This window comes from Canis lupus, chromosome 6 (genome assembly GCF_048164855.1).
Source record: "Canis lupus baileyi chromosome 6, mCanLup2.hap1, whole genome shotgun sequence".
Taxonomy (NCBI): domain Eukaryota; kingdom Metazoa; phylum Chordata; class Mammalia; order Carnivora; family Canidae; genus Canis; species Canis lupus.
The window spans coordinates 40,447,041-40,474,676 of NC_132843.1; the positions used below are offsets into that span (position 1 = coordinate 40,447,041).

Consider the following 27,636-nt stretch of genomic DNA (forward strand, 5'->3'; position numbering starts at 1 on the left):
TGCTGAGATTTTCAGGGAGTGTGAGTACCTGATATCACCCGCAGGGAGCCTCTGGAGGTGTGGTAAGAGCTGGATGGTGCAGAGGAGAGGGAGAGGTTTTCCCAAAGAGGGCGTGGACCTCAAAACCCTAAAGGGCTTTTGAGCAGTTATGTTCCAACCGAAGGCTGTCTGGGTGGTTTCTTGAGGCCAATCCAGAGGCCTCAGGACAGTGGCTGACAGAAAAGGCTGAGAAAAGCCCCAAAACAGACTGGTACTGACCCAATCCCACCCACCAAAACCTGACTGGAAACAGTAATCCCAAGAAGTTTTCCTTGATCAAATCTCTCCAGGGCAACCTCTCCCACTGGGCACGCATCAACCTCGCCCTCATAAATTCACTCTGTATCACTGGTTCCTTACAACAAGATCAGTGAGAACCATTCCACCCACTTATTCTGAGTTATATCTGACATTCTGGCACGATGGGAAAGACAACACCTCCCTGGAAGTCACTCTACAAAGACCTGATTTGTGGATTAAGTGACACTGTGCTGACACTCTTTTTCTAAGTAGTTTTAAATCAATCTGCCTCCACGTCTTGGGTTCCTCAGCTAAGCTAAGCCATACACACCTTGGGAGGAAGGGATGGATCTTCCACTTTGGGAATGTCTTTGCATCTCTCTTCCCCCACAGGCCAGCTGGATAAAATGGGTGTTTTTGCTCATGCATGACACAGACAGATACATGGACACACACAAAACATCCACTATAAAAGCTGGGACTCTACGCACACAACACTGCTCGATCCACCTGTTGGGGAAACCAGCTGACAAACGCCACTGGCACAAGTCCAATGGACCAGAGAGCCCAAGAGAAACGAGATATTCAAGATGGAGCCACATGACCCCAGAGGCTGAGAATCACAGCTGGACTCAGGAGGTGACAGCAGGGATTCTTCCCAGCCCTGAGCTGGTCCTGATCTGGAGACATAGGGAGGTGGGGTGGGGGGTGGGGGTAACATATCCCATCAAAGGCATGGGAATCACAGGACACAAGTAATAGAATCTAGTTTCTCTGGGGCCCCTTGCAGTTCTTAGAGAAGACCCCTCTCGGATCCTGTTTGCCCTTGGGGGCAGAAGGCTGCTCAGGAGTGCCCCTCCAGGCTCCTGTTCTTGTCAACACCAGGGAAGTCGGGTGGCTCTGACCTCCTGGACACTTGGGCGGGGGTCAGGTCAGAGAGGGCAATGACCACAAAGGTTTCCACCAACAGCTGAAGCACGCTGAACCTTCAACGATTTGACTGACAGGTGAGCCCATCCCCATAATCCACTAGTTGGGACTGTACCCAAGCTTGAGCCAAAGGACACAGGACCCAGCAAGGCAGCCCCAGTTGCAACCTGAGCCCAGTGTCAAGGCCTAGCAAGGCTGGGGCTCCCGCAGGTCCTAACAGACTCCCCAGACTCCCTGTAGGTAGCTCAGTTAGAGGGGTGTGACCTGGCATGGGGAACGGGAGAGCCCTGCCCCTCTCCCCCGTTTGCCCTGTCCCCATGAGGGAGGACACAGGGTAGGTGAACATTTGAGGTGAAGGAAGAGATGCTTCTTTTTTTTTTTTTTAATTTTTTTTAAATTTTTTTTAAGAGACGCTTCAAGAGTAAAACAAGAGAATGCCAGAATCAAGAGATCTGGGTGGAGGGCTTCACAGGAGGAGGTGGAGGAAGGAGTGAGCCAGGGCCACGGAGCGAGGGCCAGCAGGGGGAAGGGGCTCAGGGGCGTTCTCAGACACCCAACGATCTCAGGAGCAGGCTGAGATCCTCCCGTGGCTCCGGAGGCAGCAGGGGTGTGAAATGCAACTCATTACTGTCTTTGGGTAGAGATTTCTAAAAAGGCTAAGAAATCATTAATTAGTGTATAGTGTCTGGCACAGAAGTGGGTGACAGGGGAGCGGGGAGGAGGATCACGAGAAGGGGAAGCGGGCAGGCAGCAAGCAGGCAGCAGGCCTGCTATAGGAGTCTGGATAAGGTGTGTCCCTTAGCAGGCTCTCAGCCCCCAAGCAGAGTGAAACACTCTGCCGCCTCTTGCCTCTTGACTCAAACGGCACCTTCCAGAAAACTATAGCCCCACATTCCTGACATTCTGTCTCCTTAGCAACTGTTGCCTAGTGCACTGTAATTTTATTTCTTTTTTTTTTTAAGACTTTATTTATTTATTAGAGAGAGAAAACATGCAAGCAGAAGAAAGGACAGAGGCAGAGGGAGAAACAGGCTCCCCACTGAGCACACAGCCTGCAGGGCTTGAACTCATGACTCTGAGATCATCACCTGAGCCAAAATCAAGAGGACACTTAATGACTGCACCACCCAGGTGTCCCGATTTTCTTATTTAATTCGCCTAGAATGGAAGCTCTAGAAAGGCAAAGACTTCTGTCTATGTTGTTCACCGCTGCAGCCTCAGAGCTTACAGGAGCACAAAGAGTGAAGTGAAGGAGCACACCTAGCTCCAGTGGACTCCACGCCTATTCAGTTCTGTGCTGCCTGGGAGCATGCAGGGGGAGCATTTCACAGAACTCAACACAGGAAATGGGGCAAGCACTCTGCCCACAGAGTCCTAACGTCCAGGAGCTAGAGAGAATCTCAATGCCCCTAGTTTCACAGACTAGGAGACTGTGGATCAGAACCTTTGTTATGGGTCGAACGTGTGTGTCCCTGCAAGTGACTGTGCTAAAGCCCTAGCCCCCAGGGTGGAACTTGGGCCTCTGGGAGGTAAAGAGGGTGGAACAAGGTCATGGGGGCCCTCACGATGGCCCTGGTGGCCCTATGAGAAGAGACACGGGGCAGTGGGCCCTCTCTGGGGGACCATAGATGGAAGACGGGCCTGGGGAGGGCACGATGAGAACATGGAGAGGGCTCACCAGAACCCAGACACTCTGCCATCCTGACCTCGGACTTCTAGCCTCCAGAACCATGAGAAGATGGCCCCCCACTCTATGGCATTCATTACCAGAGCCTGAGCTGAGTAGAAAGACAGCCTTTCAGTGACACTTTCAGGGTCCCCTGGTGGCAGCGTGAGAATCAGAACCCAGGGCTCCTGACTCAGGTTGCTGTTTTCTCCTACACCAAGGCTGAAGGATGTGTTTGTACATCAGGCCATTCTAGAAATAACCACCCTGGGAGTCCCCGCCACCTCCCCGACCCCTCACAGCTTCTTGCTCTGTGCCTGTGCCTGGAGCCAACAGCTTCACCTCTGGGAGGTGCAGAGGGGGCTCCTCTCCCAAGCCCTGGCTCTGCAGGCTCCCCCGCCCCCCCAGGCACTGCCGGGCCACGAGGCTGCACTATGAGTGGCCCTCAGTAAAAACCCAGTCCATAAGAAGCAAGAAGTCAGACTGCCCAGCGTGTCACCTGTGGATAGCTAGGAATGAACTTACATAAATCCAAGGGGCAGTCTGGAATCATACTCCGACACGTCTTTAAAACCCAAGTGTGTCTGTATTAAATTTAAAAATCTTGACCTTCTTGTAACCTCCTTCATCTCTGCCAAAGGCTTATCAAAGTACAAAATGGATTTACATTTAATGTATCTCCCTGGTGGCTCAGAAGCCTTTGTCTTTACGATCACGGTATTTATCAATAGTTAATAACTATTGGTACACAGATGTGACTTAGATATTTGGGCACATAAACACGCGCAGGCATGATTCTGTCCTTGGGAAATTCACAGTCTTGAAAGTTTAGTGGTGCGGTGTGCAATGTAAGAGAAGTTAAGTGCAAATCCACAGGGCCAATTATATACAGAAAGCACCAAGTCACAGGTGCAGTGACCAGTAACTGGGGCTCTCCGGTGACGCTGCAGTTGGTGGATGGCGCTAACCTCTTAGAGGGACAGGGAAGGCACAAATGCCCTTCCCTTATCTGTCCCAGCTTCTCAACTTGTCTGAACCATGAACTGACCCAAACACAGCAGGATTCCTTATCAACAACGCAAATTCACTGGCTTGTCTAAGCTGGCTGGTGGAAAATTATTCTGTAGAGGGTGCAGCCAGTCCACCTGGCTGCGAAGTTCAAAACACACCAAGTAGTCCAGGACCTGTTATCTTAGCTCTGCGCCATTCCGTGCACGATAAGAGCACCCACCCCACCCCCAGGGTCAATATTCATTAGCTGAACTTCTCCTGCCTTCTCCCAGCATGACCTTGCTGCTGGGGGCACCTATCTGATTCATCTCACCCTTCCCCGAAACAAATAAAAAATACAACCCACAGCATCAAACGTTCCTACTCAAAAGACAACATCAAGAAAGTGAAGAGGTAACCCACACGATGGGAGAAAGTATTTGCAAGTCATGTATCTGGTCAGGGACCTGTAACCAGAATATATACAGAACTCTTACAAAACAACAACAAAAAAGTAAATTTTTTTTAAAGTAAATTTTTTTAAATGGGCAAAAGATCTCAACAGACCATTCTCCAAGGAAGACATACAAATGGCCAGGAAGCACATGAAAAATGTGCAATATTAGTCCTTAAGGAAATCAAAACCACAATGAGATACCACCTCACCTCCACTAGGACGGCTAAAACCAAAATAACGGTAAATAACAAGTGTTGGTGGGAGTGTGGAGAAATCAGGACCTCATACGCTGCTGGTGAGGATGTGAAGTCACGCAGTCAGGGCAGCCAGTGGTTTGGTGGTTCTTTAGAGCGGTGAGCTCACAGGAGTGCAGAGACCCGATCCATCAGTTCCCCTCCCAGGTACAACCCAGGAGAATGGAAAACATACATCCAGACACAAACCTATTAAGTGGTGGACATTCCTAATAGCATTAATCACAACAGCCCCAAAGAGGAAACAACCCCAAAGTTCATCAGCAGCCCAACAGACAGACCGGGGTGGTCTGTCGGACAGGGACACATTAACACATCTAATCTTTCGTTTATTTATTTATTTATTTTTACTTTTTATTTATTTATTTATTCATGAGAGACAGAGAGAGAGAGGCAGAGACATTGGCAGAGGAAGAAGCAGGCTCCATGCAGGGAGCCCGATGTGGAACTCGATCCTGGGTCTCCAGGATCAGGCCCCGGGCTGATGGCAGCGCTAAACTGCTAAGCCGCCGGGGCTGCCCACATCTAATCTTTTAAAGAAAGGAATAGGGACATCTGGCCGGCTTAGTTGGGGAAGCATGGGACTCTTGATCTCGGGATCATGAGTTTGAGCCCCACCCCGGGCATAGAGATTATTTAAAAATAAAATCTAAAATAATATCTAACATAATCTAAACATAATATCAATAATCTAAAATAATATCAAATAAAACAAAGGCATGAAGCAGTGATACATGCCAGAACATGGAAGCACAGTGAACATGTGATGCTCAGGGAGGAGCCAGGCAGAGAGACCCCATGTGGTGGGGTTCTGGGATATGAGAGACATTCACAAGATGCATGTCCCTGGGCACAGACAGGACAGCAGGGGCTCTCTGGGGCTGGGGGAGGGCTGAGGGCAGGACAGATGAGTGACTGCTAAAGAACATGGTGCTGCTTCTCAGGGCACCAGAAAATCCTAAAGTTAGACTGTGGTGATGTCCTCACAACTCTGTGAATGGTCCCAAACACCTAACAGCATGCTTTAAATGGGTGAGTCTCATGGGATGTGACCTGTATCTCAATAAAGCCATAAAAAACACAGTGCTTTCCTGGTTTTACTAAGTGGAGGAAAAGGTCTTCCCTAGGACGCTGCTGGATAACTACCCTTCATCCATCCAAAGTAAGTAGTTGAATCTGGAATACAGCCTACTTGACGGGACAGTTCTGAGGACCTGGCAACATTCAGGGTGGCGCCACACTCCATGCTGCAGCCACCCTGGGCTCAGTGACAGCGCCAGACCCTCCAAGCCACTCCCTCCCAGGCATTGCAGGGAGGCGTGGTTGGCAGCCCTGACTCCCGTACTGTTCAAGAGTCAACCATATTTATCTGATTAATGGCCTGTGACATACAGGAGGCCAGGACTGTCTCCCCTGTTTATGCTGCCCGCAGGCCGACTGCCACCCTCTAGGTGCTCTGTAAGCAGAGGGTCTACTGTGCAGGGTCGTGAGGTCATAGAGGCCTTAACACACTTGGCAAAACAGGTGCGGGTGAGGTTTTCTTACCAACAAAGGGGCAAGAAGCACCAATGGAAGACCCATCACCAGACTCATGGTGGCCTGATGGCTGTGCTTCCCAGGATGCACGGGATGCCGCCTTCGTGGTCAAGAACACCAACTCATACCCCTTCTGGCACCAGCCACGTGGCTCTGTAGGTTCGCACCCTCTGCGAGGGCTCCATTCCAAAAGGGGGGAGACTCTTCTCGCAACAGGGTGGTAGGAAAAGGGAGGTCACAGCTAACAGGGTCTCAGACACCAATGAGGGGTATGGGTATCTGCAAGCTTCCCGTCTGTTCGAAGCAGAAGAGGAAGAACCTAGATCAACAGCATGAGTGTCTGCCCGGAGCCATGGCCCGCTCTGCCGCACACCACCCTGCCGCCCCCCCGACCCTGCCACTCACTGGCCTTTCATGCCTGGAGAACTCAGTGAAGCCCGTGTGCTCAGCGCCCAAACAGAACAGACCTACCCCTCGTGTTACTGGTTCAAAGATCTTCCTCTATAAGCAAGCAAGATTCCCCACCTGAGACGAGTGCTGATCTAGGTTAGCATCTCCTAAATTATCCCATTTTAACAATCCAATAAAATATGAAATTCTGTACCAAAAAAACTGCCTACTACATTTACTCCCTGGTGGCCTGTAGACATTCCCTTATCTGTACAATGGGAACAACCCTGTATTATTTAGAGGAACCCAAAGTATGACCACTAGGCTACAGAGAAGTTAAACCAGTATATGCACCTCCCATGCGTCAGATCCTGGCAAATACACTGGGGATACAGGGCAAAAGCATATCCCCCCAAATGCATGTGGTAGGAAAAGCATAAAGATCTCATGAGTTACGGGGTACCTGGGTGACTCTTGGGTGTCAGCTCAGGTCCCGACCTTAGGGTCCTGGGATGGAGCCCTCACCCCTGCTCTGTCCTGGTCAGGTTCTACGCTCAGTGGGGAGTCCACTGGGATATTCTCCTCCTGCTCCTCTCCTATCCCCCTGTGCACACACACTCTTTCAAATAACTAAATATATCTTAATTAAAAACCCCAAAGATCTCAAGAGTATAAGAATAAGAATTAAGGGAATTCTTATTATAAGAATATATAAGAATACAAATTAAGAATACAATTATACTATAAGAATACAAATTAAGGGATCCCTGGGTGGCTCAGCGGTTTGGTGCCTGCCTTTGGCCCAGGGCACGATCCTGGAGTCCCTGTGTCCCTCTGCCTGTGTCTCTGCCTCTCTCTCTCTCTCTATGTCTATCATAAATAAATAAAAATAAATCTTTAAAAAAAAAAAAAAGGATACGTGCTACTGTGCGTTTGATCAAAACAGAGCCTTGCACAAATGGGCCAACAGGCCCCCGCTCACAGGGTCTCCCGAGGACAGAGGCACCAGGCAACAGTGGCTACCACGACATCAAGTACCCCTGTGTACGCTGCCCTTGGCCTCGGGTCAGGGAGGTTTTGGGCAGAAGCACAAGCTGCTGCCATAGGACGTAAGATTTTTAAAAAGAGAAAGGAAACAGGAAGAAAGACAAGAACTAAAGATGCCTTCTTCTCAGACTCTCCGTAATTGTGACATAAACATGACCAATCAGGGCAGGGAGGTTTAGATATTTTCCTGTAGACCATCTGAGTATTCCTTTGTCAGTTGTGCTATCTGGGGCAGAGGGGCCTGTGATGGCATCCCCCCCGCCTCCCGCCCCACCTCTCCGAGTGGTCCTGCCCCTAAGCGCCTGACCCAACCCGAGGACACACTGGGATCCTCAGCATGGCGCTGCCTACTCTGCTCCTTGTTTACAAGTCTGTCTCCTCCCCTGGTCACTACATGGTGTCTGACACACAGACACCTGATCCTAGTGCAGAAAAGGACTTAATAATCTTTTTACTTTCTTATTTTTAAAAATTTCCTAGTGAGGGCAGCCCAGGTGGGTCAGCGGTTTAGCGCTGCCTTCAGCTCAGGGCGTGATCCTGGGGACCAGGGATCGAGTCCCACATCAGGCTCCCTACATGGAGCCTGCTTCTCCCTCTGCCTGTGTTTCTGCCTCTCTCTCTCTCTCTCTGTGTTCTCATGAATAAATAAATAAAATCTTAAAAAAAAAAATTTCCTAGTGAGGGAGAACTCAACATCTACTCTATAGGTAGAGTTTACTTTACAAGAAGCAGTAAAATGCTGACTTTCTCCAAAATTCAAAAATACAGAGTGGACCCCAAGAGGTAAACTGATTTTAAACGCAACAAACGGATTCTAAAATCTTGGGGAGTTAATAAAAAATCTACAAGAACTAAAAAGTGAATTTTTGCAAGGTTGCAGGATCCGAGGTCAACAACCAACCATCTGTTGTGTCCACACGTATTGACAGAAATAGCTGAAAGGTGATACGTAAAAACTGCCTTTTAAAATATGAAACATGAAAAAAAATAATAAATAAAATAAAATAAAATAAAATAAAATAAAATAAAATAAAATAAAATAAAATAAAATAAAAATATGAAACATGGGAGTGCCCGGGCAGCTCAGTCAGTTAAGCCTCCGACTCTTGGTTTTGGCTCAGGTCATGATCTCAGGGTCATGGGAAAGAGCCCAATGTCCACATAGGGTTCTGTGCTCAGGGGGGAGTCTGCTTCTTCCTCCCCCTGCTCTCTAAAACAAACAAAATATGAAACATTTAGAGACACATCTGACAGAAGATGCAGAAGGACTTGTTCACTAGAAACTATGAAACAGTGCCGAGAAAAATTAAAGACCTCCAAGTGAAATATGCCATGCTGATCCCCGGGAACTGGGTGATGTCAGGGCATCAGGTCCTCCACTGACCCATGGGGTCAACACACTCTCAGCCATAATCTCAGGCTGAGGGGTGTGTAAAAACTGTAAAACTGACAAACTCATTTTAAAACCTATATGGAAATGAATAGGACCCAGAATAATCAAAACAACTCTGAACACGAAGAATAGCATTAGAAAAACTTGTATTTCCTAACTGTAAGACTTACTATATGGTTACAATAACCAAACCAGGGTCACTGAAAGAGATCGGCAGAATAAAGTGGAGTCTGGGCCACACACGCATGATCAAGTGGTCTGCAGCAAAGGTACCAAAGCAATTCAGGGGAAAGAATATACTTTCCAGCAAATGGTGCCTCAACTGGACACCCAGATGCCAAATACATAAATACAAACCCTCAGCCCTAATCTCACACGTAAGAAGTAACTAAAAATAAATCATAGCTCTAAATGTGAAGAGCTAGAACCAGACAATTTCTAGGTGAAAACACAGGAGAAAATTTCACTGAGCTTGAATTAGACAATTCAATGTACTTGTTAAACACAAAGTGCCCAAAGTATAGGAGGAAGAACTGATATATTGCATTTCATCAAAATTGAGAATCTTTTTTGCTTCAAAATACACTTGCATTTTACTGTATGCAAATTTAAAACAAGTTGTTTTTTTTTTTTTTAAGATTTTATTTATTCATGAGAGACACACACACACACAGAGGCAGAGACACAGGCAAAGGGAGAAGCAGGCTCCATGCAGGGAGCCTGACGTGGGACTCAATCCCGAGTCTCCAGGATCACGCCCTGGACCGAAGGCGGGGCTAAACCGCTGAGCCACCGGGGCTGCCCTAAAACAAGTTTTAAAGGACAGTGCTACAAAAATGAAAAAGCTAGTCACAGACTCGAAGAAAATAGTCACAGAACCATATCTGACAAAGGAACTGTATTTAGAATAGACAAAGAGCCCCTATGTTTCAATAACTGAGTCAAGAGTAGGCAATTCTATCTAATGAAAAATGGACAGGGTGCCTGGGTGGTTCAGTGAGTTGGGCATCTGGCTTCTGTTCAGGTCATGATCCCAGGTTCCTGGGATTGAGCACCGGGTCAGGCTCCCTGTTCAGCGAGGAGCCTGCTTCTCCCTCTTCCTCTGCCCCTCCCCCTGCTTGTGCTCGCTCTCTCTCTCAAATAAATAAATAAATAAAATCTTTTTAAAAAATGAACAAAATGCCTGAATGAACAGGTCCCTAAAGAGGACACATGCATGGTAAATAGGCACACACACAATGCTGACCACCATCAGGCATCAGGGATGTGCTGATAAGAACCACAGTAGGATAGCACTACACGCCTGCCAGACACTGACGGTACACAATGCTGGTGGGAGTGCAGATCAACTGGAACTTCTGACAATTGCTAGTGGGAATATAAAATTGTAAAACCACTTGGGAAAACAGTTAAACATACACCTAGCCCATGACACCACTGTTCTCCCCTGGGGTCCATATAAGGTCTTATGCATGAACATTCAGAGCAGTTTTATTTGTAATACTCAAGTTATCCATCAATGGGGGAACAGACACACAGATGACCCACAGAATGAACTACTGCTTGGCAAGGAAAAGGAACACACAGCTGATCTGTACAAGACTGGGCAGCCTCAAATGACTGTGTTGAGTGACAGAAGTCAGACAAGAAAAGAGGTCACAGTGCAGGACACAGAAGTACAGACGTGAGCCAATCTACAGTGAAAGGATCCCCCAGGAAAGTTCCCTGAGGTGGGGGAGAAGAGAGAGACTAAAGGTGCACTTGGGGGTGACAAGTATGTTTGTTATCTTGATGGTAGCAAGTGTCACAGATGTAAATGTATGTCAAAACACATTGAGGTACATACTCCATGTGTGTACATTTTGACTGCATATCAAATATACCTCAACAAAGCTATTAAAATGAAAAAAACAGGACTAAGGGGAAAAAAGTATTCTGGGCCCACAGCAGAAACTAAATATTGCTTTTCTCAATTACAAACATGCAGGCAGATGGTTTTTACTGGTAATACAAGCCTGCCCCAATACATTCTGTTCATTATCCAAGTCACAGTGTTGTTAGATCACAAAATTAGGCAATGGCCTTTGGATTTAAAACTGAGAAAACCACAATACATACATACATACACTCTTGCATTCTATTTGTACATACACATGATTATTTAATCAATTAATACACAGGCAAGTCCCAAATACTCCCAAATAACCCCATTATTGGAGAGGCAGCACAAATAATCAGCAAAAACAGATAATCCAAAAAGCAATTTCATTTGTCTTTGTAATTTAATAAATGGTTTTGTTTTGCAGAAGATAAATTCTCAGGGATGTTGGGCTCTGCCTGACATTAAAATGAACGGTCACCCCTCCTTCCCATTTTACACTAGGGCAGGAGTGAAGGTGATCAGAGAAAGCAAGGATGAATCACCCTGACATGCATAAAGCAGCTGAGTTCCGTGTAGACAATGAGAGTTCCGAAGCGTTTGGAGGTATCTGCCAGTATTTCAGGTAATTGTCTGCCCATGTGTCCCCTTCTCACCCTCTGGAGCTGCCCCAGAGCTTTGCTAGGTCTCTAAGTGCAGACACCTCAATGTGAAACATATGCTCACATATAAGAGACAGAAAAAGCAAAAGATTTGATGCTGAGATTCTGTCAGTAAATTCTCAGTGATTATAGTCTTTGATGAACTAGTCGCTATATAGGAATGAGAGAGAGAGGAATGTATGACGGGTCATACAGTTCAGGTAGAGGACGACACCAGATGAGCGCCTGGCCAGCGGGTATGATAGGGACATCTAAGGGAGGCTTTCAGGCGGGCACTACAGACATGCACCCTTCTATCCTACGGCCTTTCTTAAGGCTTTATTATTTGGGCACAGCAAATGCGGAGTACTCAAACAGGAAAGCATCACACATATGTCCCTGTTGTGTAATGCTCCTGAATCCACAAAGAAACAAGGACACATTTATAATCAATCAATAACCATCAAGGATATAAGTTTCATTATCATCCAAAGTTAAGTCCTAACTGTATGGCCATGAGACAAGAGCATTAGTGAGACCACCCTCTGGGAATTTTCAATCTAAGCAGTAACAGTGAGGTTTCAAACAGGGACCACAACCCCAGTAAATGAAACCAACTGCTGGTTATCTACACCAAGAAGACAGGCAAGAGAAGCCCAAGACTAACTATATTTGAAGTCTTGCATTCCTGGTGGGTTTCTGACACCATGCAGTCCCAGGCACCCTGCCTACCTTGAGTCAGTCTCTTCATGAGGACCCTGATCTCAGAGGCTTATTATCACTATTAAATAAGACTCTAAGCACAAAAACTCATCAGAGTATGAGCAAATCCAATCCTCCGACATGGAAAAAGGATTCCGCACCATGACCAGGTGGGAATCTGTCCCAGGAATGCAAGGTTGGTTTAACATAGACATTTCTCTGGAGAAGATATGCAAATGAGCAGCAGGCACCTGACAAGCTGCTCAACGTATTCATCATTAAGGAGATGCAATGTCAGGGACCACGTGTCCCCATCACTTCCAAGGCAACAGGAAGACACACAAATGCACAGCACAGGGCAGGAGTGTATGCTGATGGAGAGGATGCCAGCCAATGTGAGATGGGTCTAAGTCTGGTGGAAGGGAAAGAACCCCAGATTCCTGTCAAGTTCGGGCTGCCAGGTTATCCCCCTCTTCCCTCCTCACCCTGTCTCCTGCATGCCTTCCTGAGGCAGTGGGCTGGCCCCTGAGCCGGCCATCTTTCTGCCCTACACAATTTATTTTCCAATCCTGTCACTTTCGTGTAAAAAGCTCTCTGCATGATGATGAGGACAGACTGGGCAGCCTTACAGACAAACAGGTCCCCAGGGAAGGAAGGTTCCCCCATTTGTGGGAAGCGAGGAGCTAAGCTGTATTGGAAGGGGGGCAATTCAAACATGAGAAAGAGTTGTCAGAATAGTGTGTCCAGTGTCTCTTGCTGCAACAACATAAGTGGGAGCAGCAGGTGCCGGGCTCACAGCGGAACTTCTCGGATCGCTTTAAGAAAATGGCAGACAAGCCAGACATGGGGGAAATCGCCAGCTTCGACAAGGCCAAGCTGAAGAAAATGGAGACGCAGGAGAACACCCTGCCAACCAAAGAGACCATTGAGCAGGAGAAGCAGAGTGAGATTTCCTAGAACCTAGAGGATTCCCCACCCGTCATCTTCGAGACACCCCAGTCGTGATGTGGAGGAAGAGCCACCCGCAAGATGGACACGAGCAACAGGCTGCACCATGAACCTGGGCACTCCATGCCGACACCACCGGCCTTGTGGGTTTCTGAGGGGACCTCCCTCAGTCGGACTGCCAAATTCTCCAGTTTGCCCTGGGATATCATAGCAAATTATTTGTATGATTAATGAAAATAAAACACACCTCGTGGCAAAAAAAAAGAAAAAGAATAGTGTGTCGTCCAAGGGCCACCAAGTCTCAGGAGGGGGAGGGCGAAAGGGAATCCAGGTCAACCTCCCTTATCTACCCCAGGCTTCCTCACATACCCACGACGAGTGGAAAATGCTCTGCAGAGGGAAAGCACTGTGCATATGCTTGGGGTTGCAGGGTTATTACATTAAGTGGGTTCTTAGCCTTTGCCTGCTCTCCATCCTGGTTCTTGCCACAGCACCCTAATAAAACTCACCAACACAGGAAATGATAGGAAGCAGAGCCTTGGCAAGGAGCCCTGCTGACCGAGTACAGTTTGGAGGCAGCGCAGGTCACCAGCAGGTCAGATGTAGACAGAACATCAGTGGTGCACCTGCTGGGACTCCCCTCAGTCAAAAGGAGGAGATCTTCAGGTCACCACTTCTGGAGACTTTTTCTCTGCCTCTCCAGCTACCTTCCCATCCTTTTGCTCCTCTGTGCTTCCTACCCTACGAAACACCATCCCTCAGAGTGTTCTCTGGGAAAATACATGCATACACGCACAGCGTCCCCCATCGGGAGCACACTTTTCCAGAGTAACAGGGCTCACAGGGCTCCCAAGCAACTCAGTCTCTGGGGTAAACAACCAAAGGGGCAATGGCAAGACCATGGGATGAAAGCAGAGCTTGGAGTCCCAGATTACCAAAGTGACTGTTCCAGGGAACATGAGGATGTGGGCTTCAGACACCAAATCCCACTCTCCCACTTTATGATGAATATGAGGCCCAGCAAGGTTAAGTGATCTGGCTTAAAACTGTATGCATTCCTCAACAAAGAGAAGTAATCCAAACAAAACAAGGGGTTTGAACAGACATTTCTCTAAAGAAGATGTGCAAACAGCCAATAAGCCCATGAGAAGATGTTTCATGTGGAAGGCCATCTGGGCGTTCCTCAACGTGCTGAACACAGAGCTACCAGGGGATCCAGCAATCCCCCTGCCCCAGGTCCCAGGTACAGCCCCGAGGGATGAGAAAACATGTCCCCGCAAAAACCCACACAGGAATGTCCTCAGTGGCATTATTCACACCGGCCTCAAGTGGAGAAAACTGAGCACCCATGAGACGAGGAGTGAGCAGAGCTGGCCTAGAGCATGACGGAATCCTCTTCAGGCACAAAGGGAACATGGCGCTGGCACATGCTGTGACATGGATGGACCTTGCCACACCAGACCAGTGGGAGGAAGCCAGGCACAAAAGGCCAAGGAGCAGAGGGTTCCCTTCACAGGAAATGTCCAGAATAAATGAATCCACAGAAACAGAAAAGAGATTAATGGTTGCCTGGGGCTGAGGGAGGGCTGGTGGGGAGGGCGACTACAATGGGCACATCTTTGGGGTGATGAAAGTTTTCCAAAACAAACAAGCGAATATACTGAACAACCCTGAATTGTATGCTCCGAAGTGGTGAGTTTTAGGTATGTGAATTCTTCTCTATAAAGCTGTTAATCGAAAAACTGTCGGGGAGCCCAGCTCAGTCGGTAGAGCACATGACTCTTTACCTCAGGGTTGTGAGTTTAAACCTCATGTTGGGTTTAGTGATAACTCAAAAACAAAACCATTTAAAAAACTGTATCTTGAATAGATAAGTAAACCTTCACTGAGCATCCACCCATGACATGGTCCCAGGTACCACAGAGGACACACAGGTAAGCCACCGACTAGCTCAGAGGTGCCACGTTGCATAGTGGAAGAGCACAGGGTGACTTCTGAGGGCTCTGTGTTCTTCCTGCCACCCCGGGGCCCCCACCCGCGTGCCAACCTCTCCTGCTCACCAACCAAGCAGGGGGCAGAAAGAGGGTGGAATTCTCTGCTTCCCAGATGGTCCCGAGGGTCCCAAGTGGGCAGCGGGCAGGGAGACCTGCCTTTGAAGAGGCCTGGCTCCCTTCTGGGGTGCATGGGTGCAACAGCCCTCCCGGAGAGGAAAAGAGAACAGCGCCCTGCTCTGTGGGGGATGCTGGGCGCACTCTTATCCTGGTTCCATCTCTTTCAGGTTAGTTGCTAAAGCCTCTCTATACCTGATTCCCCATCTGCAACGTGTGAGTGCAAATCCCTGCCTGCCTGCCTTCATAAGACAATGGACAGGAAGGACCATTCCACAAGCGACACATGGTTGTGTACAAATACAGAGGAGCACCGTTGGTGCGCGTTTTCCTGGGTCCCAAAACTTCCATCCCTGTCTTCATCAACTACGTCCTCCCTCCTTGAACTGCTGACCGCCCTCCCGACTCTGACCTTTCCTTTCATCCTGATGGCTAGGAACCCAGCTTTTACTATACTCACTTACGTTTGGATCACAAGCAACAAGCTCCTTAACTTGTTGCCTCCTTCCCCAACAGACTCCAGTCACAGTGCACCCCAGAGAATGCTGCCTCCCATCTGATACATATTTGACGAACGTGTTGAGTACATAAAAAATCGCCACATCCCAGACAAGGGGTGTGCAGTGGGACCTGATGAGGGGGCAGGCTCCCATGCCTTGTGCAGTCCTTTCTCAACTCTCCAGGCTTCCAGTTCAGAAGTGGCGAAAGGCCAGAGCTAAAGCAGCAGAGGCCCTGCCGGGAGAACTAGGATGTCCTCTGGGTTTCTGCTGTGTAATGAGGTAATCCCAAGGCCTGGAGTGAGGTTTAGGAAACCCACAGGGGCTGCCAGGCTTCATGCTGCACTGACTGTGGTCCACTGACCTACACCTATACCTCGGACTCCTGCGGCCATGGGTCTGGAGAACCTAAGGTGTTTTCTAGAAATTGAACCCACTGATTCAGAGGGAAAAGAGGAAAGCAAGAGAACAGGGTGAGACAAGGGTCAGAGGACCCCTGGAAACTCCCAACTGTGTGGTCCCCAAGTCCAATTTCAAGGGAAGCAACAGAAGCCCCAGAACGGCATGGCATTCCCTCAGCCCCCAGAGATGTGACCAGGGCTGCTGCAGGCAGAACAGCCACTCTGTGGAAGTCCCAAGGCCCTGGCTCCTTCTCGCTGTCCAGGCTCATCCATCCACAGTTCTGTGGTCTCTCAAGAGACCACCCCACTCCTTCTAGCCGTTGACCCTCTATGGTGTGTGCCCTCTCGATCCCAGCTCTTGGTTTCAGGCCTTCATATAAAGGTCCCTTCCTCCAGGAAGCCTTCCTCAGAGTCCATCCCATGAGTTCCAGCTGATACCACAGAAGAGAGTTCGGGTGCCATCAGCCACCCCCTCCTCCCCCCACCTCCTTCTGTCCACCAGCCCCCAGCCCCAGGCTCCTGGAGGGCAGTGCATGCAGGTTGTTCACGCTGAACCCCAGAGCCTGAAGCTTCTTGAAGTGGACCAACCTTCTTACCTGAGGGAAGGCACAGACACTCCCAAACCTCAGCCCTGTTCCTGTGAAGATGTTGGAACCTGAGTGGTTCCTGTCCCCAGCCATAGGCCTGGAGGAGGAGAAAGGGTCTGCGGCTCCAGTCTCAGACAAGGTCCCATTCACAAAGCTACTCACTCCACTCTCTCCACCACCTCCCTTAGAACAACAGTGGCCTTTCTCTGCAGGGCAGTCTACTCTGGGAAATGAATGGGGCCAGCCTGGGGCAAGCGGGACAATAGCAGGGTGGGCCTGGTGCTGTCAGACCCGGGAGGGGAAAGGCAGCCCGGAAACTGGGCCACCGAGGGGGAAATCCCCCTTGCTCTGCGCCCCCACCGCCAGCAGCCCAACAAGGATGCTCTGTCCCTACAAGAAATACCAAGTGCCCAAGACCTAGTACCAAGAAGAACAAGGGGAATTCTTGGTCTCAGTTACCGGCAGCAAATTTAGAGCTGCCTTCTTAAAAACCCTTGGCAAGGCAGGCTGGGATCAGAAAGGTCCAGAAGGACCTACAGGTAAAGGCCAGTAGCAGCAGCAGGTGGGCTCTGGTCATGAAGAAACGGATGGGGCAGCAGGAAGGAACCCAGAAGAATCAACGGGCATCGCTTTGAACCCCAGGCAGCTGGAGAAGACACGACCACCAGCAGAAAACACGGAGAGAGTGAAAGAACACCAGCACTTAGTTACCACAGTGTACTACGGGCAAGGCCTTCTGCTGGAACCTGTACATTAATTATCCCACACCCAAAAGAGATAACTGAGCCCAACGCTCTGTGTGTGCTGAAGGCATGCTGGATGATGGAAACATGCCGATGTGGCGGTGTCGGCCAGGATAGGTCTCCCTGCGGCCGTGGGGAGAAAGGGAATGCCCGGGTACAGATGTGGAGGGAGGTGTGTGGGCCCAGGAAGAAGACCAACAACTGTTCGATGGGGCTGAATCCAACGAAGGGGCCGTGAAGCCTGGCTGCTGAGGTCTGGGCTGGAAAGTAAAGACACCACAGGTGCCTAGCAACGGATGCCTTTAGGATGAGATCCTGCGTACCGTGTTTGGCGTCCCCAAAGCTGTGTCTGCTGGTCCCTAGTTTAGGGTGAGCACAGACCAGAGCCCCCTGAGTCCTTGCCCAAGCAACCACCTGCACAACACCCATCATGTCAGACACCAGAGGCCACGTGGCTAGTTAGCAGCCGAGCAAGGGTGCCTCTTAGACCTTCTCACTCAAGATCCTGGACTCTGGGACTCAGGTCCTAGCACTGCGTCTGCAAAGCACGCCTCTCGCCCTGGGGTTTGGTGGGCTATGTGGGGCTGGGGTGGGATTGGTTCATCGAGATCCATCAAATGCATGCCCACCTCCTAGATCAGGACCGTCTTCCTTAAGGATCTGCCAGACGCAGCTCCTCTCCCAGCTCCCCTCAGAGTCACGGCTATTGTGGAGGGGGCCCAACCGATGGGTCATGTTAGCAGGATGTCTCACTGGCTGTGCCATCGTCAGAGGACTGCGTGGCACCACCAGGAGATGGTGGGCTCACCGGCCATCCTATTCTCTCTAGCCACCTCCCTACCTGCCTCCCAGCCAATCAGTCTCAAGACCTGGGGAATCAAATTTGATTCAGCCTTAACAGACCTTGTTGATTTTCCTCCCAAAATGTCTTTCAGATCCTGCCCCTCTTGTCTGTTCAACATTATCTCTTGCCAAGGCTGCCGCAAAACCTCCCTGGGGCCCTCCTGGCCCCAGGCTCTATCCATCTACATGTCGTGGAGGTCACCATTCTCTCTGTAAAGGCTGTTTTTACTAGCCCATAACACAGAAACCTCCCTGGCTCCCAGCACCTTTACCCGCCCATCCTACCCCTCCACAGCCTAATCACTCTCTCCTCCACAAAGACCAACAATCTTACCACTATGTTTGGTCCCACCTGCGACCTTTGCCTGTGCTGTTCCCTGGTCTGACGATACCTCTCTTCTCTTCTTGATTTCAAGCCACCGCTCCTACGCGCCAACTTTCTGCTCTTCTCTAAATGTACCTTTGGGTAACATCGGGATTCAGCAATTACGTACTATCCCTTCACGGTTTCCTGCTGTTTCACTAATAACCTTTCCCAGCAAGAACGTAAGCTCCACATTCTTGCACATTATCTGCCAGAATGCCGAAAACTGGGCTAGGCGTGCGGCTCTGCGATAAATATCTGCCGCCCAACAAACTGACGGCAACTTGCCCAGATCACGGGGTATCACCTGGAGGACTGCTGGAGCCATTGGGTCCCCTATGTGAACGGAGGCGAGGCCATGACCGGTGACTACAGGTCTCATCAGACCATTTTATAGTAGCTTCAAATACTAATGGAGAAAGTACTAGAAATCACCACTCTGAAATCACTTACTCTGACTTTTCAAAGCTCCTTTCTGGTGCATTCATATCTTCATTTATTCTTCTTTAGAATGAGAAGGGAAATCCTGAGGAAGTCAGTAAAGATGACAGAGGTACACGCAGGACTTTAGGACCTATGCTGAAGTCAGGATTAAACTGTAGCAGAGGCAAGTCTGAGACCCTAAAGGAGCCCTAGCCACGGACAGTGTGGCACCGCCTTCCATGAGGGGCCACCCAACATGGGAGAGACCCTCCATCTGCAGTAACTAGCTCCAGAGGAGCCCCATCTAGAGCCAAGATAAACCGGCAAGGTGACCCTTTCAGAGCTGGGACACATGTGAGTTTCCTGCCATGACTCCAGGTGTTTCTCCAGCAGGAAAGCACGCCCCAGGTCCTACTGTGGGTTCATGAGGGGTCATGAGTTTGCGGCCCTTCCACGTTCCTCCCTCATTTCAGTGCCCAGCTCTGTTCCAGATTCTGATTTCAGAGCAAGACTCCTGGGGCAGTGGGGAGCATCCTGGCTCTGGAAAGGACATAGGCACGGTGTTCTCAGGGGAACCAGACCCGAGAGGTTGTAGCTGGCGCTCCAAAGGCTCTTCCCCTGGGGATCCAACGTGACTGTGAATAAAGTAATGATTCCCTTTTTCTTCTGAGATAGAACCTGCAGCTTCTTTACTGCTGCCTCCCCGATGGGGTGCAGGAGTGACCCTGGAGGCTGGAGCCGTCCAGGTATGGGTCTTTCCACAAGCCACTCGGTGACTGAGAAGAGGAAGCATACACTGTCCCTGGGGAGAAGAGGGTTTGCAGACCACAACATGAACCCTGGAATTAAGTTTTTAAAATAACAAACCAATCAAGTGGAGTTTTAAAGGCAATTGAGTGCCCCTGTGAAGGCCTGAAGCAGATTCAGCCAACATGGATAGAAACGGCCCCCTCAAGAGCAAAGCCCTTCCCTCATCGAACCCGAACCCCAGACCTTCAGAGGGTGAGCCAAGGTGTCCCAAACTCTACTAGTGCAGGCTAGGAGTTTCCAGGACTCTTCTGTTGGGAATTGGCTGTTGCCCTTCATAGAATCTTTTTAATTTTTTTTTTAAGATTTTATTTATTTATGAGACACGCACAGAGAGAAATGTAGAAACGTAGGCAGAGGGAGAAGCAGGCTCCATGCAGGGAGCCTGATGCGGAACTTGATCCCGGGACCCCAGGATCACACCCTGGGCCGAAGGCAGGCGCTAAACTGCTGAGCCACCCAGGTGTCCCAGAATCTTTTTTTATTTTGATGAAATCCCAGTCATCTAACTTTTCCTATTTTTGACATATTTTCATAAATGGATGTCAGGGACTCTGACAGTAGTCTGACAGTTAATAAAAAGCTAAATAAATTTGTTAATCAAAGGGTGCTCTTTCAGAAATGTTTCTGAGTATCTGAAGTTAAACTCAACCTGCTCCTGCCCATTGTGGTGATTACCTACCAAATGTTTCATCTGCAAATCCACTGCCACCTCCCATCTCACCCCAGATAGGACAAGGGTATATTCTGGAGAAGACTCAGCACTGCAGGAGGCTTTATTATTTGTAGTTCTGAATGGGAGGTTAGCTGAATGAGGATTCTAGGGCCCAGAGCCCCATAAGAACCTGCAGCCAAGGTGGTAAGAGTTCTGGGAGCCACCTCCTTCCTCTCTAGATAAGCCCAGTGTGGGCAACCAGCATCTCCTCTCTACAGACTTTCCCTGAAGCCCAAGGCTCTTTTCAGGGCAACCCTATGACCAACCCTCCTTCCTGAGCCTTCCCCCTAAACCTTACCCAAGACGGTGCCTCTTCTAGAAAAAAAGGCTGCAGATGGTAAAAGGTTACATTCAACCTCAGATCCCTGATAAGGACAGTTGCTGGGTCTGGATTTACTTTGCACTGGGAACAGCCAGAGATTACTACACACATCCTTTCTATTCCTGTCCAAGGGAGCCAGAGTAGCTGCAGCCTCTCCCACTCATCAAAATTCGTGGGAAGGTGCTTCCTTTTCTCATCTTCTTCTAGGACCATCACCCAAGGCAGCCCATAGGAAGAATCTTCCTCCCTTCCAACCCCAGGTATTTCAGCACAAAAGCCCTGTTCACTCTGGTCAAATGCTTCAAAACAATGCAAAGATCCTTCCATTATCCAAAATCTGTTTTGGGCTAGTTCACAAAGTAGTGCATGAAGCTAAAACAAAGTCAGGAGTTTACAGCCTGAAATTACAGTTTTACAGCTTAGAAAGCAATCTGAAGTATATTATTTTTTTAAGTTTTTTTTTTATTGATTGATTGATTCATGAGAGGCAGAGACACAGGCAGAGGGAGAGATAGGCTCCCCATGGGGAGCCTGATCTGGCATCACACCCTGAGCCAGAGGCAGACGCTCAACTACTGAGCCACCCAAGCTTCCCTATATTATCTTATTTGATTTGCTCCTTCCAACAGCCCCATGAGATAGATGCAATGAATGTTATAATCCTCAAATGAGACACGGCATTAGTGTGAACTGGAAGGCCTTTCATATACAGGAATGCTTGCTTCGCCCAGGAAGAAATGAGAGAAGGTAAGTGACCTGCCCAAGGTCTTGGAGTTAAGAGGATTGCCAGGGCTCAAACCAGGACTTCTTGGCTTAAATATAGTGCTTCCCTATCTGTGCTGGCCCACAGGACTAAGTGACTCTGCACAGAGGACACCTGTACTATGGATACAGATACCTAACCCACCTGGCAGCTTAGAAATATTTGCCATCGGAGACAAGGCAGTGGATGTAGATGGTCTAGCAAAACTCATCACCATTTCCATAGAAATAACTCAGTGTCCTTACCTCTGCTTGCAACATCAAATACACTTTCAGAAACTCTCAAGAAGAGCATGTGTTCACAGGTAATAAGCTGTCTATGAACAAAACGGCCGGGCACTGGAGCAGCTGTGCCAGCCTGAGTGTCAGGGACAACTGACCGATACAGAAAGATCCACATTCATCACAAATACTTCTCATTCCTATGGAACCAGGTGTCAGTCCCAAGAGGGGGTTAAAGGTGCTTCTGAAGAAATATTCCAGAGGCTTCTTTACTTTGGGCCACACTTCTCTACATTCATGGCTCCTCCCTAAGAAATACACACCACCTCGGAGGCCTTCTCTGACCTTGTTCTGACTACGCAGGCAATCAACCAGGAATGCTAAAACACCCTGAAATGGAAGAACTGACACTTGCTGACATGTTTGCTCCTCCCAGAACTCGCTTGTCACAGACAGATGGAACATGCACCCCAGGCGCACCACTGAGCAAAGAAGATACAGGCCCTGCCTTCCTGGGGCTTACCACCCACTGTCACTGTCACACAGTCTTCAGGAATCCTACCCTTCCCTCACTCCCCAGTCAGACTACACACCCTTCGTGAGCGAGAGCCACGTACTTTAATTTTCTAAAATACTCATCTTACACTAGACTCTCTACACGGCAAACTGATGGGCTGTAAGAGAATCTCTGACTCTACAATCTGGAGCACTTCTTCACTCAATCTCTCCAGTGCCATGTAAAATTATAATTTAAAATCCACAGTCTTGAACCTGAGATGTCAAAAGGTCCAGGAGAATGAGCCTGCAGCCTAAGGGGTAAGATATCTGGAAGAGACCTGAGCCTCTGATGGGGAAGAGAGCTGGGGTAGGGGCAGGGGTGAGGAACGCTCTCAATCTGCAAAGCTCCATCAGCCCACAGGAAAAACAGGTGCTTTACTATAGGAATTATGGTGCTAGCCCCAAGACTGTTAAAAAGACCAGTGCAGGGACGCCTGGGTGGCTCAGCGGTTGAGCGTCTGCCTTTGGCTCAGGGCATGATCCCAGGATCTGAGGATCGAGTCCCACATCTGCTTCTCCCTCTGCCTGTGTGTCTGCCTCTCTCTCTGTGCCTCTCATGAATAAATAAAACCTTAAAAAAAAAAAAAGACAAGTGCAAAGGGACTACCGAAGAGCATCTTATCCTACTGTCAAAAGGAGACACGAAAACCACATTCCACAGGACCAATATACAAACCCAGTTAGCCAGCATGGGGTTAGCAAAGAACCTGGGTCAGAAGACCCATAACTAGGCTCAGATTCTGCCACTAGTCCAGCCAGATGCCACTGGGCAAGCTAGGTGCCCTCCCTGAGCCTCAAGGACCCCCCCTGGACCACGGGAATAATAACCTCCACTTTGTCTGCCTCACAGAAATGCTGTGAAGCTCAGAAGAGACCTGTTCTGTGAAAGCACTTGCGGAGACGCCCCATACCATAAATCCCGAGCAGTCTAGGAGGATATACAAACTCCAGAGGAGCATCTCCCATCAGCCCCGGAACCCTCATGGTTTCCTTCTTGTGCCCCCAAACCTGGGTTTTCATCTGTTCACATCCCTGATTTCAGAGAAATCACTCATCATCCACACCTCACAAAAGGCAGGTAGGTACACGAATTTCCAAATTCCAGTGTGACAAAAAGAGAAGGTAGCTATGTAACCATGTTACCTCCCTGCCTTGATGCACCTTGGGCCTCCCTTTACAAGACATGAACTACAGGGAAACCAATGACAAGGGGAAGGGACACACACTTTACGTCCTTTGTGGCTATCTTCTCCCCACTGCCAAGTCAGGTCCCCGGTGGGAGACTGCCAAACTGATCTAACAGGGACTCAGAGACAATACAGAGATTAGCGTTTGGGAGGGATTATACTTAGGCCACATTCCATAGCCTGAAAGAAATTACTACTAGCATGTATAATCAAAGGTTAACTGGCATAGAGACGCCACCGCTCCTTGCTCTTCCCTGCCCCTCCAGCAACACTGTCTCCAAGCCAGGGTTTTCATTTGCTTGCTCAGTCCTCTAACCACCCATCCATCCAGTTAGGATGTGTGTAGCACCCTCCAAACAACCCTCTCTCAAGATTCTTGAGAAAGGGTTGGAGTAGGGGTGGGAAGGCAGGTGCATCACAAAGTTGTAAACTGTGGTGGTACCAGTGATGCAGAGGCTGGGGGGAGGGGAGGGGTGGATCCTGGGCTCACACTCCAAGAACCAGCACCTCTGCCCATCAGGCCTGAGAGCCCAGCACAACCCGTTCTGGCTCTAGGCAGAGGGATGGCCCATCTTGCAGAGTCAAGCTTATTAAAAATGGCTTGGAAGATTAAACCTTAGAGCATCCACCGGTTGGCAGGTCTCAAGTTAAAACCCTAAGCTCGGAGAGGGAGAAATTCTAAGGCGACCGCGCATTTGGGGGCCATCATCAATAACTCACTGGCAAAAAGCCAGATCTGGATGGGCGCAAAGGGTGCTTCTGTCCCATCCGTCAAGCCAAGAACATCCTCTTCATTCTAGAAATGGAATCCACCCTATCACCAAACCCCACCATGTAGCAAAGCTGCCGGTGGAGGCCCACACCCCTGCCAGGCCCCTTCCCCCAGCAGCTCAACACCTAAGGCCAGTCCCAATCCACCCTGGGGACACACGTGATCAAGCGTGTGTGCCTCCCGCCCCCTACACACTGGTAAGTCACGGCCCCAAATTCAGCCTGCAGTAGGGCAAAAGTCAAAGACTGAGGGAAGCACTTCCCCCCTTTCTCCTCTCCTGGCTTTGCTGTTGATGGCTGGTATTTAAAAAACACTGAATCAGGACATGGACACACGGAGGGAACGTAAACACACATGCCGGGAGAGTCCCCGGAGGCCCGTGCTCCCAGCCGGACCCTTCCTCTGCGTCCTTTTACCGAAATGCAGCACCCTCCCTCCCTCCCTCCCTCCCTCCCCCCCCCCCCCCCCCCCCGCCTTTGGGTAAGAGAGTGTCAGAAAGCACGTCGTGAGTACACCTACCTGTCTATGCTCTGGGGCAACCTCACACTCATGGTTTCTCAGGGTCTCAGCAGAGCCAGGATCCTGCAGTTCTGACGTCCTGATCCGGGCTGGGTGAGCTGCAATGTTTAAGAACCGTGGGAGGAGGGCCTCCCACCTCCGGGCCAGATGCTCACGCTCCCTGCCGGCTCTCAGGACCCTGGGAACCGAGGCTCCATCCTACTTGTGCCAGCGAGCATGCTGTCCTTTCTCAGCCCCCGGCCCCTCCCCCGTCGGAGAAAAAAACCGAAAGAAAAAAAAAAAAAGAGGAAAAGCTATGACCTTCTTAGAAACCAAAAACCCAACCGCAAATCTCTTCAAGGTTAGCGCTCCGGGCTAAGGCATGAATCACCGAGGAGCGCGCCCTGCACCCGGCGGCCTTCAGGGCGGCCCACCGCCGCAGCCCATGCTCGGGGTCCCGGCCCGCGGGGCTGCTCCGGCAGGCGGGCCCCGGCCCCGCGCTGGGCAGCTCGGCGCCCGCCTCGCCAGGGCCGCGGAGGGCCGCTCCGGACCGGCGCGGGGGGGGGGGGGGGGCGGGCAGGGAGGCCGGCGGATAACCGAGAGGAGGCACCGGCTCGCGCCGCGCCGCCACAGCCTTGCAAGTCCGGGCCGGGCCTGCGGCCTCGACAACCACCACCGCAGCGCTCACCGCGGAGCCCGCGAGGGAGCCCTCGGCGAGCCCACGCCCCCGCCTCACGCCCGCCGGGCCCCCGGCCTCCCCGTGCCCCGCGCCCCGGCCGCCATCAACCGCGGGCTCCGCTCTGCCCCGCGCCGCCCGCCTTCCCGCCCGCGCGGGGCCCGGCCCCGGCTCCCCTCCGCCCCGCTCGCCCGCTCGCCCGCTCGCCCGCCGCCCTCGGCTCCGGCCCGGCGCGCGCGGAAGGCGGCTCGGCGGCTCCTTCCGGGCCCTTCCCCCTCGGCGCACCGCTCCTCGGGGCGCAGGCCCGGCCGGCCGCCCGTGCCCGCGCCGCCCCCTCCGGCCCCGCTCCGGCGGCGCGGCCCGCAGGCCTCTCCCCCGGGCCCGCCCCCCGCCGGCCCTCCTCGCCTCCCCTCCCCTCCGCGCCCCTCCCCTCCCCTCCCCCTCCCCCGCGCCACTCCGGACCCTCCCCCCTTCCTGGGGCCCTCCCCTCCCCCTCCTGGGCGCTCCCCCCTCCCTCTCGGCCCTCCCCCGGCCCTTCCCCCATCCGGGGCCTCCCCTCCCCTCCCCTCCCCTCCCCTCCCCTCCCCTCGCCCTCCCCCCGCGGCCCCCAGCCCCTAGCGCGCCTGCCTCCCTCCGCGAGGCCTAGCCGGCCCCGGGCGCGGCGGGATCCCCGGCTTTTCCCGGCCCGGCCCGCCGGCCGCCCCGGCCCCGGCCCCGGCCCCGGCCCCGGCTCGCCCCGGCAGCGTGCGCCGCCCCCGCCGCCCCCCTCCCCGGCCCGGGGCCGCCCCCCCTTTGTGTCCCTGCCCCGTGCCCGCCGGCCGGCCCCCTCCCCGCGGGCGCGCCTCTCTCCCGCGGCTCGCTCCCTCCCCACCCCTGCGCTCACCTTCTCCTCCAGAAACCCGTGCGGCCTCCTTCCTGGGTGCCGGGAGCCCTTGAAACCGGCCGGCTCCCCGTGTTCTCCCCACGTCCGACAGCACCGCCCGGGGGGCTCACACCCCGGGCTCTGACCCTCCGCCGCTGCGCGGGGCACCTGGGTACCCGCCCGGGAGCGTTTCCCAACCCAATGAAGAGCCTCTCGAGGCCGATTCTGTTTTCATAAAACCCTCTCATAGAATCACAGTTCCTAAATCTTTCCAAGGAACATGACATTAGTCAGAAGGTCCCTGCCGTTGTAGTTAAAAACAAGATAAAAAGGAAACTTTTTTATTAGGACGGGGGAATGAGCTCTGTCTTCTTGCCTAGGTAGAGGCGATGGTAAAATGCTCTGCAGGCGGTGCTGTGTTTGCTGTGCTCTCTCCCTCCCACACCACCTTGACTGTTCCTGGGGGAAGTGTATGTACAGTACACTGTCCTGACCCGCACATGACCGCGAGCCGCGAGGGGAGAGCTCAGTGCCCCCAAATATGTTACCAGGGCCGGGTTTGCAAATTGCAAGAGGAAAAAAGAACCTAATAAGCATTGGTTGACCATTGGAATAACCCAGGAGATTCCCCTAAATTATACCAGGTACAAGTTGACAAATAAAAGGAAGACCCATCACCTTCTCCCCATCCCCACCACCTCCTAGATCAGAACTTGCAAAGACAGGTGGTCCGCTGGCATCTGAAGCACCACGGTCCAAATTGTCATTGTCCTATTGTTTATTCTGTTCCCATATGACTGGCAGAGATGATTCTCCCAAGTGTGGACCCTCCCTCTGTGCTGATAGATCAACCAGTGATCAACAAACATTGATTGTGCTTTCTTAATACATGGAATATTTTTTTAAAGATTTATTTATTTATTCATTCATGAGAGACAAAGAGAGAGAGAGAGAGAGAGAGGCAGAGATACAGGCAGAGGGAGAAGCAGGCTCCATGCAGGGAGCCCGATGTGGGACTCGATCCTTGGACTCCAGGATCACGCCCTGAGCGGAAGGCAGATGCTCAACCGCTGAGCCACCCAGGCGTCCCACATGGAATATTTCAAAATAATTTTGTGCATGTGTTTTATTACATACCTTATGAAACATACCCTAGAGTAGGAATATTAAAAGACCA

At 50.9% G+C, this 27,636-nt stretch overlaps 2 protein-coding genes across 16 annotated transcripts in view; one reads left to right on the forward strand and one right to left on the reverse strand.

Moving 5' to 3' along the window:
* The window catches only part of ARHGEF11 (Rho guanine nucleotide exchange factor 11), an 86,279-nt gene extending 59,440 nt beyond the window's left edge, over window positions 1–26,839 (reverse strand). For 7 of the 15 annotated variants that reach the window (XM_072830043.1, XM_072830039.1, XM_072830037.1 and 4 more), the window contains exon 1: window positions 24,943–25,395. In XM_072830043.1, coding sequence (XP_072686144.1) covers window positions 24,943–24,974 — 32 coding nt within the window. In that variant the 5' untranslated portion in view covers window positions 24,975–25,395. Of the gene's footprint in view, window positions 1–24,942; window positions 25,398–26,480 lie in introns of those variants that run through there. The other 8 variants (XM_072830042.1, XM_072830036.1, XM_072830035.1 and 5 more) reach the window with 5 other exon arrangements.
* On the forward strand, window positions 12,381–13,376 carry LOC140634695 (thymosin beta-10-like). Its single transcript, XM_072828476.1, has one exon. It carries the CDS (start codon window positions 12,990–12,992, stop codon window positions 13,119–13,121), a length of 132 nt encoding a protein of 43 aa, XP_072684577.1. The 5' UTR covers window positions 12,381–12,989; the 3' UTR covers window positions 13,122–13,376.
* Window positions 26,840–27,636: the final 797 nt, after the last annotated feature.